Below are 18,632 nucleotides of genomic sequence, written 5' to 3'. Positions count from 1 at the left end.
GCGGCCGCGGGCGTAGCAGGTGTGTGCGGGCAGGTGTTGGCGAGCGAGCGTGGTACGGGGACAGCGACCACGGTGCGCATGGCGAGGGGCGGCCACGAGCGCCGCGGGCGCGCGCGTGCGGGTGCGGCTCGGAGCACGAGCTCCGGCGCGCGGCCACGGAGTAGAGGGGAAGCAGCGGGCGCTGACGATGGCGAGCGAGCGTGGTACGGGGACGGCGACCGCGAGCTGCACGAGGTGGTCGTGGACGCGGCGAAGTGCGGGCGAGAGGGTCACCGGAGTGCACGCGAGGTGTTCGAGGAAATGCCAAAGAGAGGAGGAGGAGGAGGAAGAAGAAGATTGATGCTGACAGGTGGGCCCATCCTGTCAGAAATGCGTTTAGAAGAGGCGAATCGAGCGATTTCGCGACTTGGTAGTTTTTTGCCACGGATTAGGAAAAAAGTGGTAGTTTTTCGCACAGAATCGTAAAGTGGTAGTTTTTCGTCACGGGTTCCGTGAATTGTGGTAGTTTTTGGTTAAATACTCCTATGGCTAAGAGTAGAAGGTTCCATCTTAGCGCCAAAGTTTGGTTGAGTTCAGTTTTATTTCTAAATTTGCATACTATGCAAGTCTGGTCATTAACTTTTGATACTAGACATATTTTTCTTTTACTCTAGTCAACAATCAGAGATATGCCATATCAGTCAGCAACATGTTATTTAGCATGGTAGGTTACCCTGATATGTTAGATCTTAAATCTGGTCTAACTCTGCAATATGTTTTCCTAATCTTCTACAATCCGGCTGTCAGTCAAAATTCTTGTGCAAACTAAAACAAATGTACAGCGGATCCAAAGTAGTGAAACATAAACGTACTTTAGAAAATATATATACTTGGTTCACTACACTGACCTAAATAAATTGTAGAGTACAGTAGGCGGGTTACCATGTGGTCATTTGCAGATCTTGGTTCGACCTATCTGGTTTTTTTTAGGGGATGCCATACGGCGCACTTCATTTAAACTTCAAATGGGTTACATCGTTTATTACATCCTGCAAGATAAAAATGGGGAATTACCATCCCAAACTACTGGAGTGTTCGAATCAAAAGTATGTCTTGCATGATTGTGCGGTTTTGGCTACAACGGATATGAGTGATACCAAAATTTAGTTCCTTCATCACCACTACCCACGGCTGATATCCTGAATAAAAGAACATGGTTTCCTCCTCCTATTGTGCTATTTGTGGAGCCGGTCGCTCATGGATGCATTCCTTAATTCAATGTACAACGACACGATGTGTATGGGCACTGTCTGATTCAGAATTAGTTGAGCACATGCTAACAACTGACTGAATGCAATGCAAAAGATTGGATATTCTCAATGAGGGATTATTTATCGCATGCGGGGTTCACCTAGATTGTGCTTGTTATTACTCCTACATGAAGGAGAATATCAGACTAGGTTCTTGTCAGACTTGGAAGTTTTACACCTAGTTAAACCTCAGAGCTTCGAGTGGGAAAGCAGCAACTAGCACGTGCAAAAATGTTACGAGCCCTCCTATCATCATGTACATGGGCTGTAACAGAGGCAGCTACGCTTGAAGCTCACGCATGCTGCGAAGCTCTATCGTTGGCATCTCAGGCGTACTCATCTAGCACCTGAAGATTGCGTTGCTTCTAATTTCAAAACCGTTGTCTCTGATATAAACGGTGGTACACTTGGAGTTATCAGTATGGTGGTAGCATTCCAGAAAACACAAGTCAACTAATGTGAGTTGGCCCTACCGCCCTAGAGCCGCGTTGATTGGGTAACCCAAGCTGTCCTTTTGTTTCCTCCTTTATAGTTTTTGTTGAGAAGATTCAAGGAATGAGCCAAGAGAACACAAGATGAATGATAGGAACATGAAAACGCAAATTAAATCTCCTAGTTTCAGCTATTTGTTTGCAAGTTGGATGACAAGTCCTCGATAATCTATGTCGAATTAATCATCGTTGTAATTTAAGTAGTATACGAGTTTTCAATCCATAGGAATGCGCGTGCTCCCCTTGATTTGGTCCATTTTGCGCGTTTGCATCTTAATTTCGTGCACGGTAGTCCAAAGTGCATATAAACTACTCGGTCATACCTTGATAGAAGCAACCGCGTCTTGTGCAGTTTTTTTCATTTTGAATTTAGTAATACCTTGCCTTCTGTTGATTGGCTCTCATGCGTATAGTCACAGGAGACATTGGGACAACGACATGTGCTTTGGGAGGTTGGAGCAGGCAAATTAAGGAAAACCATCATGCATGGGGGTAGCTAACGCCAGTGCATCATTCCCTACGCTTAGAAGCTTTTTTATGTGGATGGATACATTCATGGAGGCAGCTGAATTATGGCCTACACAACTGATTCGGAAAGAATAAAATGTACGCATCCTTAACGCTACTCGTAATGAAAGTATCATAGATAGCTAGTACTATCGTGCATGCATGCCAACTACTAGCAGAGACCTTGGAAGTCCCGACCAGTAGATCAGGTCCTTGCTGCACACCCCATGGGCGAAGCTGGTAGAGGAGGTAGCAGGCAATATAACGATAGAGGAGGGCTGACGATGGAGGAACTACCCTATATGGCATTTGCTCAGAGCTGTTTACTCCTTTATCAATATAAAAACGCCGAACTCCAATCTCTTGTTAAAAGAATTGCCTACACCCTAGCCAACGATTATTCTTGGAATGGATGTCTGGAACGATATATTAGCATGCTGTTATTATGATGGACAAAACAACTATGCATCAAAGGGGAAATCTATTGTAAACCGTCTGCTCTCTCCTCTCGCCCAGTGGCATAATATTTAGAACGTCCCTATACTTAAGGAGCTGCATAAGGGAGTACTCATAGCAGTTCCTTGCCATAACTGCATTTTTTTTGGATTTAAGTGGTCTTTGTTATGAGCTATATTTTGTTCTGTCTATCTTTGTGGTCTTTACCTTTTGCAAATAGTGCTTTGTGGTCTTTTAACTTTTGCAAATAGTGCTTTGGGGTCTTTTAACACAAAATTCATTATTCTAAGGTTGGAAGACGTCCCACCAATCTACTAGTGCCTTTTCCGAAACGGCATGGAGTACTGGTTGGTGTGACTATCTGAAGATCCATCATCAAGATGGTGACGGGAGCACCGTTTCATGTCCGGGTGAAAACTCTTGTCCTAGCATTTATTGATTGGGCTTAATCACTAGTAGAAAACAGGGCTTTGGTCCAGGCCGGGTTAGACCATTAGTCCCGGTTCAGTCATGAACCGGGACTAATGTGAGCATTGGTCCCGGTTCATGCGGCAAAGGCATTAGTCCCGGTTCAAATGGGACCTTTAGTACCGGTTCGTGCCACGAACCGGTACTAATGGGGTTTGAGGCATTAGTACCGGTTCGTGGCACGAACCGGTACTAAAGGTCCCATTTTCAAACTGTACCCCCCCCCGGATCACCTTTTCAGTTTTGTAAAAAGCAAAAGAAAATGATAAAAACTTCAAAAATTAAAATCCTTCGAGATGTAGTTATGTTACTACATCTACTAGTTAGGAAAATTTAAAAACTTAAATTTGGACATGTTTTGCAAAAAGTGTAGGGAAAATGTAAAACGGCTATAACTTTTGCATACTACGGCCTGTTTGCAAATTTTTAGAATCCTCAAATTCTAAAAGGAAAAAAAGTTATGCTTAAATTTCAGTTTTTTTTAAATTTTTGTTAAATCTGGTCAAACTATGGTCAAACTACTTATTCAAGAAGTATTAGTGTTACTAAATAATTATTCAAGAATATTAGTGTTACTAAATAATTATTTCAGTTTTTTTGAATTTTGGTCAAATCTGGTCAAACTATGGTCAAACAATGGTCAAACTACTTATTCAAAAAATATTAGTGTTACTAAAAAATTATTTCAGTGTTTTTGAATTTTGGTCAAATCTGGTCCAACTGTGGTCAAACTATGGTCAAACTATGGTCAAACTACTTATTCAAGAAATATTAGTGTTACTAAATAATTATTGTTTTTTAGAACAATAATTTCAAACTCAAACAGTGAGATGTGTGACTTCATGCTCAAGCTAAATTCCTGAGGGTTAATAGGATTGACATCTTACTATTGTCAGAAAAACAACAAGTGCAAACTTGGAAACGAGGGAGAATAGAACTCGGAAGTTAAGCGTGCTCAGGCTGGAGTAGTGAGATGGGTGACCGTCCGGGAAGTTAGATGATTTGGAATGATGAGGGGTGATTAGAGATTAGAGGTTAAATTGAGCAGTGATGAAGGTGATTAGAGATTAGAGGTTAAAATAATTCAGAAATTTGAAAATAAAATAAATTTCAAAAAGAATTTAAAAAAGAAAATTTTCAAAAAAAAATCATAAAATTTCCTTTAGTTCCGGTTGGTACTAAAGGTGGACCTCCAGGCAGCGGCCACGTGGACGGCCTTTAGTCCCGGTTCATGTAAGAACCGGGACTAAAGGGGGAGGCTTTAGTAACGATCCTTTAGTCCCGGTTCCAGAACCGGGACTAAAGGCCCTTATGAACCGGGACAAATACCCCTTTTTCTACTAGTGAACAATGACGAACTTGTATCATCTTCTTGTTGAATGCGTTGTCTACTTGTTGTGCTGGTGTTCACTGGTTGGTATCGACAACTAGGATGCAAAATCCTTGTCTAGGCCATATCCGAACATGGATATGGTGAGGCAAGGGCATTTATTCCTTCTTGGAGTTGTTGTTGTGGAAGAAATCAGACTTAATAGTTGGCGTCGTATCTTGTTGTCTACATGTTCTGCTAGTGTTCACTTGTTGGTATCGATAACTAGGATGAAAATCCTTGTCTAGGTCATATCCAAACGTGGATACGGTGAGGCGACGGCATTTATTCCTTCTTGGAGTTGTTGTTGCGGAAGAAATTAGACTTAATCGTTGGCGCCGTATCTTGTTGTCTACTTGTTGTGCTGGTGTTCATTGGTTGTTAGGATGAAAACCCTTGTCTAGGTCATATCGGAACGTGGATACGGTGAGGCAAGGGCATTTATTCCTTCTTGGAGTTGTTGCAGAAGAAATCAGACTTAACCGCTGGCATCGTATCTTGTAGTGGTTCGAATGTGATTGAATATGTTATATATGTACTCTGCTTGTTGATGTTTTTGGCCTCGTTGCCTTACATCAACTATAATAAAATATGGATGTGTGCCTGACAATAATGTAGAGGCCTGGAGTTCCAACCCCGTTTTTAAATAAAACAAAATTCATTATTAGCAACATGGATGTAAATTATGTTTATACTCCTATTTTTTGTAAGTAAATTGTATTGGGGCCTGATCAAACTTAAGAAAGTTTAACTTGCATGCCATCCAAAAAAGACTTACATTTAGGGATGTATTTAGTTTACATTCGTGGATTACATAGCAACCCTAGGTGTAAGAACAAGCATGTAAAAATTTGGAGAAGTGTAAGTCAGACACGAATGTGACAGATTGGAAGACCATTAAATGATAGCCAACTAATTGTATGTATTTACAAGAAGAACTGAACCAGATATTATAGATATAGAACAAACATGTTAGAACTTATAACACATGAGCGCAGGTGCAACTAACAAATTTTGTAGGAGGAAATATCACACGTAGTGCTTCACTACTGGGCATCATTTTCCTCTGGCTGTCCCGGCCATTGCTAGGAATAGAATCGTAGTGATTACAATGCAGAAATGTGTGCACAAGGAAGCCAGGTCAGCAGAGGAAGCAACAAGATCCGATAAAGCACGATGGGCCAGACGGTTCCTTATCTGGGTCTGTGACAGGAGCCTCCATGAGAGACCAAACACAATAGCCGATGCCGCAAATAGTAGGAAACAACTGGTCAACATGCTGGGCGAAGTGTTGCGGATGGCTGTTATCGACACAGCCAAGAATCCAGTGAAGGTGACTCTTGTCAGTTCCAACGAAGCCGTTGTGGACGCTTGGACAGCGCCGGGTGCTTGGTCGGCGAGAAGGGATCTCCGATCGACGGCCATTTGATACGCAAGTTCGACGATTATCAATGCTGGAGGTGCGAAGAGCATCAGGGCTGGAGGACCCATGAGCTTAAGCATGACAACCATCAACACCGTGAAGGTACCACCAGCCATGATGCTGTCGAGCATCAGAGTTAAACACACAATCTCTCCCTCTCCCCTTTTCTTGAAGTATAAAGGGGGGATCATCTCGAGGTACATCATGCACACACCAAGAGCGCAAACTATGAAGCTGATGGTGCCCACAAGCCCGACCTTCTGAACCATCTGATTCTCATGACCTTCTAGTGCCAAACCTTCAAGCCCCAGAAAGAGGATTCCAGTGACGCCCGTCAAGAACTCATGTGATTCATCCAGTACCTTGTGCAGATCCGGTGAATACGGGTCACCATTTCCGCCGAGGCAGTACGAGACCGCTCGAACTAGGATGAAGGCTCCACATAGGACGCCCACGGCGATTAAAACTTGTTTGGAGACAACGAGCTGCGCCATGAAGCAGGCGAGGATGAGGAGGCAAGAAGATGAGAGGGTTGCCAGGCTCGCCGTCACCGGGGCAGGCTCGATGTTACCCATGTTTGGGAACCTCTTGGTGAAGCAACACACGAGCAAGGGGCAGATAGCGGTTATTAAAGTGATACCTGCCATGGCAAGCATGGCGAAGAAAGCAGGGCGCCCATACACTTTGAGGTCGACCTTGTCAAGAGACAATGCTAGAAGCACAGGGCATACCATGACCACAGCTCCTTCGGCCAAGCTACGGGAACGGTTCATCAGTTCAGCGGCCTAAATAAAATAAATAAATCAGAACATTGAATGGAAAGTCGCCATCTAGATTCTTTTTTGAAGAATGATCAATGATTGTGCAATTATGTATGCGTAGAGACTTATAAACATCCAAGGGACAAATTAGCATTCAACTTTATCCTATTGAGAAAGAAGATTTAACTTTATTCAAAAAAGATTGGAATTTCAAAACTGGAGACTTAATTAAGTTTCATTCATCAGAGAAATTAACATGTAACTTTATCATATTGTAAAAAGACCATTTAACTTCTGCAAAAAAGCTTGGAATTTCAAAACTGGAGACTTTATTAAGTTTCACTCAACCGGAATAGTGGGGAAGGAAAAAGTGTATGCCGCCTGTTCAACGGATATATATAGAGAGAGCTAGGCTGCTTACCATCTGAACGAAAACCGAGAATCGACCAGAGATAACTTGGTGAAGTTTGGGTTCGCAAGCAGCTTGCTTAAGTTCCTGTAGTAGCAGATCACGTTTCATTTTGTCAAACTCCATTATAATTGATCATCGTTTTTATGGACAAAAGGCGAAAATCATAAAATAAATAATAAAAGGACGAACGAGAAGAGGAGGCCAAGATAAACGTACGAAGCTCTTAACCTTTGCTTGACGATGGTGAACGGAGCTTATCTGGCCCTTGTCTTCGCTGAAGGCGGAATGGAGCTATATATGAACCTGCCCGCCGGTAGCAGGCTTGAACACAGGTGCATTCTTAAGCGAAATACCAAAGCAAATCACGCGGAAACAACACTGCCAGTTAGGAGATGCAAAGCTTCGAATGGGGTCAATATAATGATTAGCAACAAAGTTGACATGCATGTAGAGCGCACTGAGATACCCTACCTAGGAATCGGTAGAGAAGAGCCATCAAAACCAGATTTGTCATTTTATTTTTGCTTAGCCAGGATTCTAATCTTATCCGGGCATAATAATACGGTATCACTTAATGATAAGCAACATATCGGCCAGCAAGGAAGCGTTCGTTGGCGACTTCATTAATCCCATATGCTCCACGACTCTAGTACTCCAATAAACCCTTTGTGTGTTGCACGCGTGTGAATAAACTACATGAGAGACTTGTTCGTCTACAAGAGATGGAGACAACATGCATACAATCTTTTTTAGGACTTACTGCGAAATATTTATTAAAATTTAGGCCTCCGGTGAACAGTCATGTACTGCCAAGATTAACTTGGGACATCTTGCCTGAACGTTCATTTTATTTTTATTTTTTTGCGAAAAGAACGTTCATTTTATTTAAAACATAATATGCCATTTTGTAAAGCTAGTGTCGATGTACCAAGAGCAAATTATAGTGTATTACTTTTCTCTTATGAATGTGATAATCATCAAGATTTTCCAGTGATAGTATCAACTTTGCTACAAAAATACACCATTCCCATTTATTTTTCGGACGACGAACACTGGGACGCCACATCATTATACTAAGTACTCATCCATTGATTTAGGTCTGCTGGCTGGGTTATCATGAAGTTGGACCAGTTAGTCAGATGCCACATTGGTAAGAGGAAGCCAACGAACTTAGTGCTCGATGACAGCAGCGATAGACAACTAGAGGAGGAGGTCGAGGGTAAGAATGCTGAAAGAAAATTTTAGGTATGCTCGTCTCTTTTGGTTTGAAAAATGCAGTCAAATCTATTAGGAAATGATAAATTCAGAAGGTTTGGATTTAAGCATGGCAACCAGGACGTTTTTCATGGCAACCCGGACGTTTTTCGGCCGCGGCTTAAAATCCAAACGTTCGGGGTTTATTGGGGGTCTAATCTATTAACCAAACTAGTAGTACAAATACCACTTAAAAATACATAAATTATTACAGGGTCCCTGGCAGAAGACCATTGTGTTCCTCTCGCAAGGCTGCATTCCAACCCATAACCGGAGCCATGATGCCACTATTGACGGCATGCATGATGTCGTCAAGGCCATAGTCCTTTTGGACCATGGCATTGGAGGAAAAGCCGCGGCCGCTTGAAGAGTCGCATATCCAAGACTCAAACCTACAAAACTTCTCAGAGGCTCTCGCTGGCACCGAAGGATATACCGATGTGATAGAGATAACACTAGAGCACCAGAATACAAAGGGATGCTACTACCTTTGCCTCGCCAACCAACCTTGTAGAATCATACCTCACCAGCCAGGGCTACCACCACCATCGATGTGCCACCAGACTCGATGAAACATTATTCGCCACTGGAGCAGTAACCCCGACCTATCTAGCAGGAGTTGACATAGAGGGCTTCAGGATTCTTCAACACTCACACGACCAAGGAGGCAAGCATAGGAGAGGGGAACCCTCGGGCTCGACACCATGTTACATGGTGTGGAATGATACCTTGCCACTCGGAAGAAGGCATGTAACAGTCACACTTTCAATAAAATCTATCTGCCAAAGGATAATCCAGGAGAAACTACCACTGAGAAGGGCCATAGGATAATCCCAACTCCATCCATACAGAGGAGCGGAACACAAATGGACAAATCTCACAAGTTCCCCTAAAAAGTTGTATTTGGCTAAGCTTCATTAAACGGAGATGGAACTGGAGAACAAAAACAAACCGCAAAACTATCCCCTTTGCAGGACTCCACCGTTTGTGGACAAACGCTTGAGGACCCTACAAGAATGGTCCTGTCACACATACCTGTGATTTCCTTGCCCTCTTATTGTCTTAGCAAGCGGTGGAGGGTAGGGGAAGCCGCAGCTGCACCGGATCGAGGGGAAAAGTTTTCCGCCTCTTGTCTTCTAAATCGTAGGAAAATGATTTTTCAGAGTCCCCAGCATGTTATGACTTGGGTACCTGCTCATCCCTTGGGCTCAAACCAAGCATGGAAATATCACCCACACATATTTCCAAGCGCGAGCATGGCCACCGACTTTTCTATAATTTAGCATTTACAAAATAAATTTTAATGTGCTTTGTTTGTCACATATCAAAATATCCAACGGATAAATTATATAAATGATTATAAGCATTTAGGACAACTCATATGATCTAGACATGAGAGAGAGAGAGAGAGAGAGAGAGAGAGAGAGAGAGAGAGAGAGACTACCATAGAACAAGTATTTTGGGGGTAGACCACTCACAACTCATCGAGAAGCGATTTGGCAGTGATGATAAAGATATGAGACAATTTTTTCCTCTCGCGGAGTACCAAAGGAGCAATCTAGAAGAGTTCGGCCCTGATCAAAAATACCTCTATGTGGGGGCGGCAAAAAAAACCTCTCAAACTTGTAGGCAAATTGAATAGATGGGCATATACAATGTTTGCGATCGAAGGACATTGGTGGAGGTGGGTCCAACCCGCTCCAGCCTTAAGACACGTGGGACGGGCAATGTCCCCTATGGGGCCTAAAATCACTCATTTTGCAGGCCTTTGTGATCCGAGGAAATATTGTCCTATGAATATTTCAAAGTTATTTCCCGCAGCACCTCAAAAAGGGAAATATGCCTTCTTGCATTTTATTAGTATGCTAGTCTATTTTTTTTTTAAAAACATACTCTCTCCGATCCAAAATATAGTGCTTCCTCTATTCCCGTGCTTCAACTTTGACCATAAATTTAACCAACGAGATCGACTGCGGCGGGAGCAAAAGTTATACCAATGAATTCATATTCAAAAGAAGTTTTTAATTATATAATTTTTTCTCCCATCGCAGTCAGTCTCATTGGTTAAATTTATGGTCAAAGTTTGACCTCGGGAAGCGCGAGCCCACTATATTTTGGAATGGAGGGAGTAGGAATTAAACATCAAAAGGAATTGGTACATTTTAGATGTATCCACTACACCCTCCCTGCACGTCGACTTCTACATGGTATGCTCCACACCACCTCCCTAGACGCAAGAACGGCACCGTCCGCGCACGGTCTTTGTTATGTTGTTGGGTTCTTCCTCATCGTATTTAGTGTTGCCAAAGAACGCCTCATGCTTGAGCTCGAGTAAACAAATGCATTTTGCTCTATTGAGAGCAACCTGCAAGGGGGGACACGCGACCCAGAGTTACCTCAATTACGCACTGCACATGCATTCACGGTGGAATCACTTGTGCAAATGGTTGATAAGTATATTATAAATTTGTTTCAGGATTTTATTCACAAAAAAAAATTGTTTCAGGATTTCCGGCATGCGCGTTCAGTGTGAGGAGATGTTTCCTTTGACTACGAGGCGTCTATGCTGGCTCCGTCAATCTCAAGATGATATGTCGGTTCAGTCTCTAGCAGGTGCTCATAGGGGTGGGGTGTGTGCTCGTTCATAGAGTGTATGCGCGTTTATATGAGCGCTTGCGTTTGTAATGTGTTAAAAAAATAAGTATATTAAATTGACACTATAGTACAGTATCTAGTTGTATTATATATATGGCTAAGTCAAATTACTCAGCCCCACCACGATCTATTATTAAATCCCGGTTGTACATATCGATATTGTAGATTAAGTACCGGCCGCCGATGGTTTGAGAAAGCAAATTGTTCAAGAAAAGAAAATGGGTATGTGTTAGTTGTTGGCACTTGCATGCAGTTGGCACCGTATACGAACTCCTCCTTGCTCCCTCCGTAATACATTTTTTGACACTACACGCTAGTATGTTGGAAGTTTAATATGAGCGCCACAGCTTCCTGCCGTTGGACCTCACCTCGGCCATGGCTAAAAATGGGTTTCATAACAACTTCGTTTATTCCCGGCCAACGAACAAGAGTTTGAACATCTCGACCCACCACCGTCCATGGGCAGCTGGCCTCGTGCCCAGCTTGTAATGCTTTCCGTCGGCAAGGAATTCTAGCCCACGTGACCGAGGTGGCTTGCACGCTATTTCCGCCGGTTTCCTTGTCTTTGGTACAAGATTTGGCAGACGGATGAGCTAGCAGCATAGGGGCCGAGGGCGGAAGCGTTGACGAGGGCCTTAGTTAATGGGGTGGTGACATGGACGGTTTGGGAAGAAACGGTGCGATTGGCTCTACATTCTGACTTTCAATATGGATTAGTCATTATTGGTTAACGTGCCAATCAGTTCTTGCCGCCTCTTATGTTCTGACCCCGAATATATTTTCTTAGGAAAGCATTTCTTGTGTTGGAACCAGTTCATCCGGATTCAAGTTCTACATTGATTTGGCATGAGTGCTTTATATTAATTTCCTGAACCCCCTTGACTACGAGGTGCTCGTCTGTGCGTTCCTATAGGTGGGTGTACGCGCATGTTGTGAGAGTAGTTTTTAAAAAGTTGATATTCTAACTCTGAATATATGTCAGTTATAGGTGAATGCTGATTATACTGCTTCATTAAGAGAGTGCATGTAGCAGGGGTCTTACTCCCTTCGTTTTCATTTACTCTACATATTAGTTTTATCTTATGTCAATCTTTATAAAGTTTAACTATGTTTATAGAAAGAAAACAATATAAAAATTTACAACAACACTCCAATAAAATATGAAACCTCGAAATCGTCCTCAGACCACTCTTGTTATAAATGGACCTAGCCAGCAAACTTGCTTCGTCTTCCAACCTCTCATAATCTGCACGCCAATTCATGATCGGTTCGACCGCGCGCCGTCCAGCCTCCCTCAGAAGAAAACCATCTATACAAGCGCAGGAGCCGGCCATCGGGGCTGAGATCAACGGATAGTCTAGGGGTGGAGTTTCTCAAGCCCCTACATCTATATAAGCAAGCATATCCATCGTTCTGTAGCGCGCAAGAGCATCGTCGATGTAATATATAGGTACGTGAGGTCTGGCTATGTACTCACTATGTTGTTTGTTCGTGAGCCCTCTTCCCTTGTACAGGGTGTGTGTTCTTACTTCTTACTCCTTCGTTCGTTTCATTCTAGCTAGCTGGCTATATATTACCTCTAGCCTTTTCTTCTCATTCATGCATATGCAGTTGTGACACAATTAAAGAAAACCCAAACCAGAGGTAGTCGACATGATGATGGTCATTGGCAAACATCAGGACGGGTCTCAAGCAAGAGATTCAAAATTTCAGGACGTTCATATGAGGTCGTCGGATGTTCATAGAAGGCTCTCAGTAAAATTGCTGTTGGTATATTCAGGTCACTGATGGCTCTCGTTGAGAGTCGCCTAAGATATATCACATGCTTTCATTGCGAGTTTCCTGTGGCTCATCAAAGACGGCCGGGGACCCACCAGTATAGATGTACTCATGACAAATGGGTTGCAGGTTCAATAGGTGATTTTAATTGGTTCAGGTGTTACTACAAAGCAATTTATGTAGAACCGTCTATGATCTAGAGCATTTTTTTTCAAGCTTGAAAAAGTTCTGAAAACTTTATACAGGTAAAAATATTTAGAAATTTGTTAAAAAATCATCACAAGTCATAAGTATTGTAACTAAACTATCAAGAAATCAAAATAAAAACTAAACTATCCACTTTGTTGTTTTTGCACGACACAAAATTGCTTGTTCTTTTATCATTTTGGATGAAAGTTTTATTAGGTAGCTTAGTATAAGACTGTTAAGAGGTTTACTAAGCATGAAAATATTAGTTATTATTTTCAGAAAATATTGAATTTTCATCTGTGATGCACTAGAGGTCCTATCTGTTATACGAAGGCTTTTTTATCTTAAATTTGGAATGATAGAAAATTTTGACAAAAGTGATTTTATTGGATCAAAATGGATCGTCAGGAGGATACAAAACACAATGAGCACATCTGGTCTTTGCATAGCTAGGATGCAGACCGCCAACACCAACACATACACAAGAACACACTGTGTGGGGACTTTACGGTCCCCATGTAAGTAAGTCCAAAACTTAGTTTCATGAACTTCAGCTAAGTTTTGGATTTATTGAAATTTAAAAATCAAGATTCTCAATGTTTGAAATTTCTCTCCATTTCTTGCATGGGGACTAAACATGCACCCCGAGGCAGCAAATAGCAAAGTCATATATGACCAAATTAAAGCTATGCATATGCGAGTAAAAAAACCAAAGAAATCGGATCCACAATGACCAAACTACAACAATGACTACTCACATGCATGGATCATGTAGGAATCTTTTGCTCGATCGACGATGTGATTAATGCAGGGCTATCAATGATGAGTTTGCTACCATTGCATTGCAGTGCCAGGTTAGATCGACTACATAGCCGCACCAAGTTGGCCCATCCATTGGCCAGCGGGCTGCGAAAACCTCTTCACACAAAGTCGATAATAATCAACCAATGGGGCGCCAGCAGGCAGTCAAGTCACGCGATGTACACCCTCTAGTGCCACCAGGATTTATCGGTAAGTCTATTGCGACTTTCTTCGACGTCCAAATTATTAACACTTGCGACATTTATGTATATATATCTATATGTAGGCATGTATTTTCATTTTTGTAGAAAAAGAAAAACAAGCTAGATAGAGAGGGCCACAGAGCCCTTGCTCAACCTACAACCCACAAGAGCTGGACTGGGAGGTTGCAACGACCACCAATATGTTAATCAACCATATGTAAAGTTTGATCAAATTACTAATACGTTTTTTTGTGTGTTGTTCTTCCTTGCTGTTATGCTTTCATTCATTGAGTTTGACCTATATATCAGTCTAATCCATATTATTTCCAAGATATTCTCCAAGCAAATATGGTGGTGTGGATAGTTGTCTCCGCGAGTCAAATTGTTTTCATCCGGAAGCGATGCATCCATCATTATTTCCTTCGGGTTCAGGACTTAATCGAGGATTTGCACAAAAAGTTGCAAACAAGTATTTTCCTCATAGTAGACATATCCAAGGCCTTCGACCCAGTGAACTGATGCTACCTACTCTATGTGTTGCAGACCCTAGGGTTTGGCCAGAAATTGCGAGGTTGGACCTCCATGTCGTTGTCCCTCCCACGTGCTCCTCAACAGAGAGGCAGCTCCCACCACCCAACCCACCCCACCCCGACCCCTCCAGCAGAGACCCACTGTATAATTCATACAAAAATATATTTCTAATCCAGCGAGAATTCACGTAAATATTCAGGGTGGCATGCCGTGAATTTTCTATATATGTACTGCATTATCGTAAATGGGGTGTTTTTATTAAAAACAGGCACAAGAATAATTTATTTGATACAGACAGATAATAGTAATTCTACAACTTAATTTGTATATACATTTATATTTTGATACATTTATATTTTGATATATATGATCTGATCATCTTATTTTTTTATTTCAGAAAATCTTGGGGTATCGGATGGAATATGCCTCATAGCACTGACGTGCATACTGGCCAGCTGTCTAGTCAATTTCCAAGTGTCTCAATTAAGCGATGATGGTTTTACCAACAAAGAATATAGTGAGTTGGTAACTGGCACAATGGAGGTTGCCATCTCCGTCCCATATATAGTTGTGAAATCGCACGAGTGCTTGTCCAATCTGCGGGTGCAGAAGTCATGGATCACATGCCGTCCTAATGTCCAGATTTTCAGAGACACATTCATTCTTGTGCTGATAGCTTACGTGATATTAGTGGACATCAGCTTGAGCTTCGCCTGGCTGGCCATCTTTCCTGCCATAGCCCTTGTTTTCATACGAGCGATGCACCTCAAGTTCAGTCGGCGTACAGGGGGCAGCAGTCGTAAAGTTAATCAAGGATCTTCTAACGTCGCTGAGACTAAAATGAAAACTATGGAGGTTGGGATCATTGTGATGATGACGCTGGGGGCGCTACTGCTTATGGACCAGCTTCCAGACCATGCAGCTGCCCAGTTCACCATCTCACAGTTCCTCCTGTTCCTAAGCTGCACGGTGGCGGCATTGACGCGCATGGTGATGAAGCTGCCCGCTGGCGCCTCACCGGGCATAGCACTGGCGACGGAGATGCTCCACAAGACCTTGCTTCTCCTCCTGCTGGCGACGGCGCACACCGCGGCCGCAGAGTGGCTGGGCGAGGATGTTGTTCTGCTATGCTTGCCGGAGGTCATCCCTGTGCTTCTCTGGTTCAGCCTCCATCTCGACCGTAAACCAGGAAGCAGCTCCATCATCAGCGTTGACAAGTTGAAACCACACAGAAATTGGTTCATCTTCCTCGGTGCAATGGTGGTAGCTCCTCCTTTTGCTTACCTGGCCAACTCCATGGATGAAGTTGGGCTCTCCGGCTGGTCTACGACATTCCAGGTGTCATGTGGCGTCTCAGGGATTCTGAGCTACTACCTTGTGTTCATGCTAAGTCACTGGCCGAAGAAACAAGTAGCAGCTGCTGGCAAGGATGGTGGGGCTTCCGGTATGCTCAAATTATGGGCATACGCTTTACTCATAGCGGCGGCTGCGTCCCTGCTGCTCAGGTGTCTGGTTTCTGCCCGGCTTGGTCTGCAACTACCACTGCATGCAACGGTTATATATGTTAGTAATGCTTTGGGTTTTAACTACTCAAATTAGTATAATGATCTTGTTGTGTACCATATCCAGTGTTGTGTTGTGTTTGTAAAATACACGCGGTGCTGTATGTGTGTGTACACTGTACATACATGCATACATAATTACATATACGGCGGCATGTATGTGTGTCAGTTTGCATGTTAATACTGGAGTCTTGGGTGCACACGCATCAATTAGCTAGTTAGTTACTCCCTCCGTTCCAAAATAGATAACTCAACTTTGTACTAACTTTAGTACAAAGTTGGGTCATCTATTTTGGAACGGAGGGAGTAGTTCTGAAGGAACAAGCAATTTAGCTAACTACTAGCTAGTGCATGTAGTCTGTACTGTACTAGTGTTGCATGTTTGCTTGCTAGCACCACCTAGTACTTGTACATGTTGCATGTGTGCGACTAGTATAGTTGGAAAGAGGGAGAGAAAGAGAGAGAGTTAGCTACCTGGATTGCTAAGCTAGTTATGTATGCATCTGTGTGATATTTTAAGACTGTATATACAATTAATCGGCAGTTTGTAATAAGTTATATCAAGAATAAAACACACTATCCTGGCCTCCTTTAATAGTTTTTTCTTTGCGAGTATGCCTCCTTTAATTGTTTATTTAAGCATTGACCGTAGAACAATTGTTCTACAGTATTTTCATGTATTAAAAGAAAATTACAGGTTCAACCAATTCCTTTCATTGGAAACATCAAAAACTGTGGGAACTAGAAGTGCTAAACTCGAAGATGGACCTCAATCCAACTATAGATAATTGGAATGTAACTTGTCTTACTCTATGGCTCATGATCCAGAGATCCTATTTCAACAAAAGCTTCCATTGAGAAGGTTGGGTCTGATATTAGAAAAATCAGATTGTTCCTCTGCATCCAAGTATTCCAGCAGTTCATAATTAAAATTGCAATAGCTATTTCTGGAGGCAAAGCAGTAGCAGCAAGTTGAACATCAGTGATAACAGGAGTACTTCGTATTCTGTTGGCTATAAATGGAATCCCAGCAGAGGAGGGCAAAGGTGCAATCCCAAAATAGATGCATAGTTTTCTCTTCATTGTGAGTGTTGCACAGAACACATGATTAGGAAGGGAGCTATCCGCTGAAGTAGATTTCTGGTGTTCAATATATTATGAAGCAAAATCCAAAAGAATCTTTTGTATCTCAGAATGGGTCTACTCTTCCATAACTTCCTAAAAACAACGTGTGCTGGAACTCCAGCTCTCAAGGTTCAACCAATTCCATTCTTTGGAAGCATAAAAAACTGCAGGAAATAGAAGTGCTAAACGAGAAGATGGACCTCAATCCAACATTCGATAATTCGAAAGTAACTTGTATTACTCTATGACTCATGATCTTGAGATCCTGTTTCAGAAAAAGCTTCCATGTGAGAATGTTGCGTATGCTATTATGAAAAAACAGATTGTTCCCCTGCATCCAAATATTCCAGTCGCCCATAACTAAAATGTCATAGCAATTTTTGGAGGTAATCAGTAGCAGCAAATTGAACGTCAGCAGTAACATAAGTACTTCTTCTTCTATTCGTGATAATGGAATCCTAGCATAGGAGGGCAAAGGTGCAATCCCAAACTAGATGCATAGTTGTTTCTTCATTGTGAGTGTTGCACAAAACAGAAGACTAAGAAGGAAACCAAAAGGATTTCCCTTGAAGCAGATTTCTTGTGTTCAATCTATCATGACGTAAAAGCGGGAAGAATATTTTGTATCTCAGAATGGGTGCACTCTTCCACAACTTCCTAATAACAACATGTGCCGGAACTCCAAGGTTGTATACATTTTAATCTATATCTATACCAATATAAAAAGACCCAAAGGGGCAGATCCAATTAATCTCGGTCATCAAATCATGTTAATCCAACGACCTAGACTGCTTCAATGTCGAGCGCTCAACACGTTTAGTGTGCAGTTAATTTCATGCCAAATATAGTGCTAATCACATAATAACACGCAAATAATATCCTACTTAATATCCGCATACACTTAATATACTTCCAAATTAACGTGCATTGCACGTACACATTGACTAGTAGGACTAAAAGACTGAGAATTCCAAGAGTAACTCGTTTAGTGTCCCTCCGAAAGATGGTTGTGCTGCACAAGGTCTTGTAAGAGCTGAAATTGTTGATGAGCTTGAATTGAAAGGAGTATGTGAAAGAGATTTTTCAGACCAGGGGAGCTGAGAGCTTGCTAGACTATTTTCTCACTGATAGCAATGGAGTACAACTTGGGAAATTTATTTGTGAGTGCAGTATCGTCCCACTTGTCAACCAGAACAAAACGGTGTTATCCTTGCCCAACATGATTGGAAGCAATATATTTCAAAGCAGGCATTAACTTCAGGATGCTCTTCCACCAGAAAAGCCAACCACTCTGTCACTAGGTGGTCCAGTAGAGTAGTAAGTCTCCCAAATAAGATGAGCTCTAGCTGATTAAAGA

The 18,632-nt window shown here is 42.2% G+C and overlaps 2 protein-coding genes across 3 annotated transcripts; one reads left to right on the top strand and one right to left on the bottom strand.

Moving 5' to 3' along the window:
- Window positions 1-5,480: 5,480 nt before the first annotated feature.
- LOC119289392 lies at window positions 5,481-7,662 on the bottom strand. Of its 2 annotated transcripts, none has more exons than XM_037568724.1 (3): window positions 7,393-7,662; window positions 7,186-7,260; window positions 5,481-6,788 (listed from the first exon to the last, which is right to left on the bottom strand). In XM_037568724.1, exons 2-3 carry the CDS (start codon window positions 7,186-7,188, stop codon window positions 5,637-5,639), a joined length of 1,155 nt encoding a protein of 384 aa, XP_037424621.1. In that variant the 5' UTR covers window positions 7,189-7,260; window positions 7,393-7,662; the 3' UTR covers window positions 5,481-5,636. The 2 variants fall into 2 exon arrangements, with proteins under 2 accessions (XP_037424621.1, XP_037424620.1); XM_037568723.1 differs by having other exon boundaries at window positions 7,405-7,662.
- Window positions 7,663-12,334: 4,672 nt separating this feature from the next.
- LOC119287367 lies at window positions 12,335-16,331 on the top strand. The gene is made up of 3 exons (XM_037566905.1): window positions 12,335-12,535; window positions 13,902-14,064; window positions 14,986-16,331. Exons 2-3 carry the CDS (start codon window positions 14,001-14,003, stop codon window positions 16,185-16,187), a joined length of 1,266 nt encoding a protein of 421 aa, XP_037422802.1. The 5' UTR covers window positions 12,335-12,535; window positions 13,902-14,000; the 3' UTR covers window positions 16,188-16,331.
- Window positions 16,332-18,632: the final 2,301 nt, after the last annotated feature.

Source organism: Triticum dicoccoides, chromosome 4A, assembly GCF_002162155.2.
Source record: "Triticum dicoccoides isolate Atlit2015 ecotype Zavitan chromosome 4A, WEW_v2.0, whole genome shotgun sequence".
Taxonomy (NCBI): Eukaryota; Viridiplantae; Streptophyta; class Magnoliopsida; order Poales; family Poaceae; genus Triticum; species Triticum dicoccoides.
The sequence above is the reverse complement of the archived record's forward strand: the minus strand, read 5'-3'. Positions and strand labels throughout refer to the sequence as shown.

Coding starts and splice junctions, on each gene's coding strand:
- LOC119287367 (XM_037566905.1), top strand. CDS start 14,001: ATGGGGCGCCAGCAGGCAGTCAAGTCACGCGATGTACACCCTCTAGTG. Junction 14,065..14,985: donor AGTGCCACCAGGATTTATCG/GTAAGTCTATTG, acceptor TTTTTATTTCAG/AAAATCTTGGGGTATCGGAT.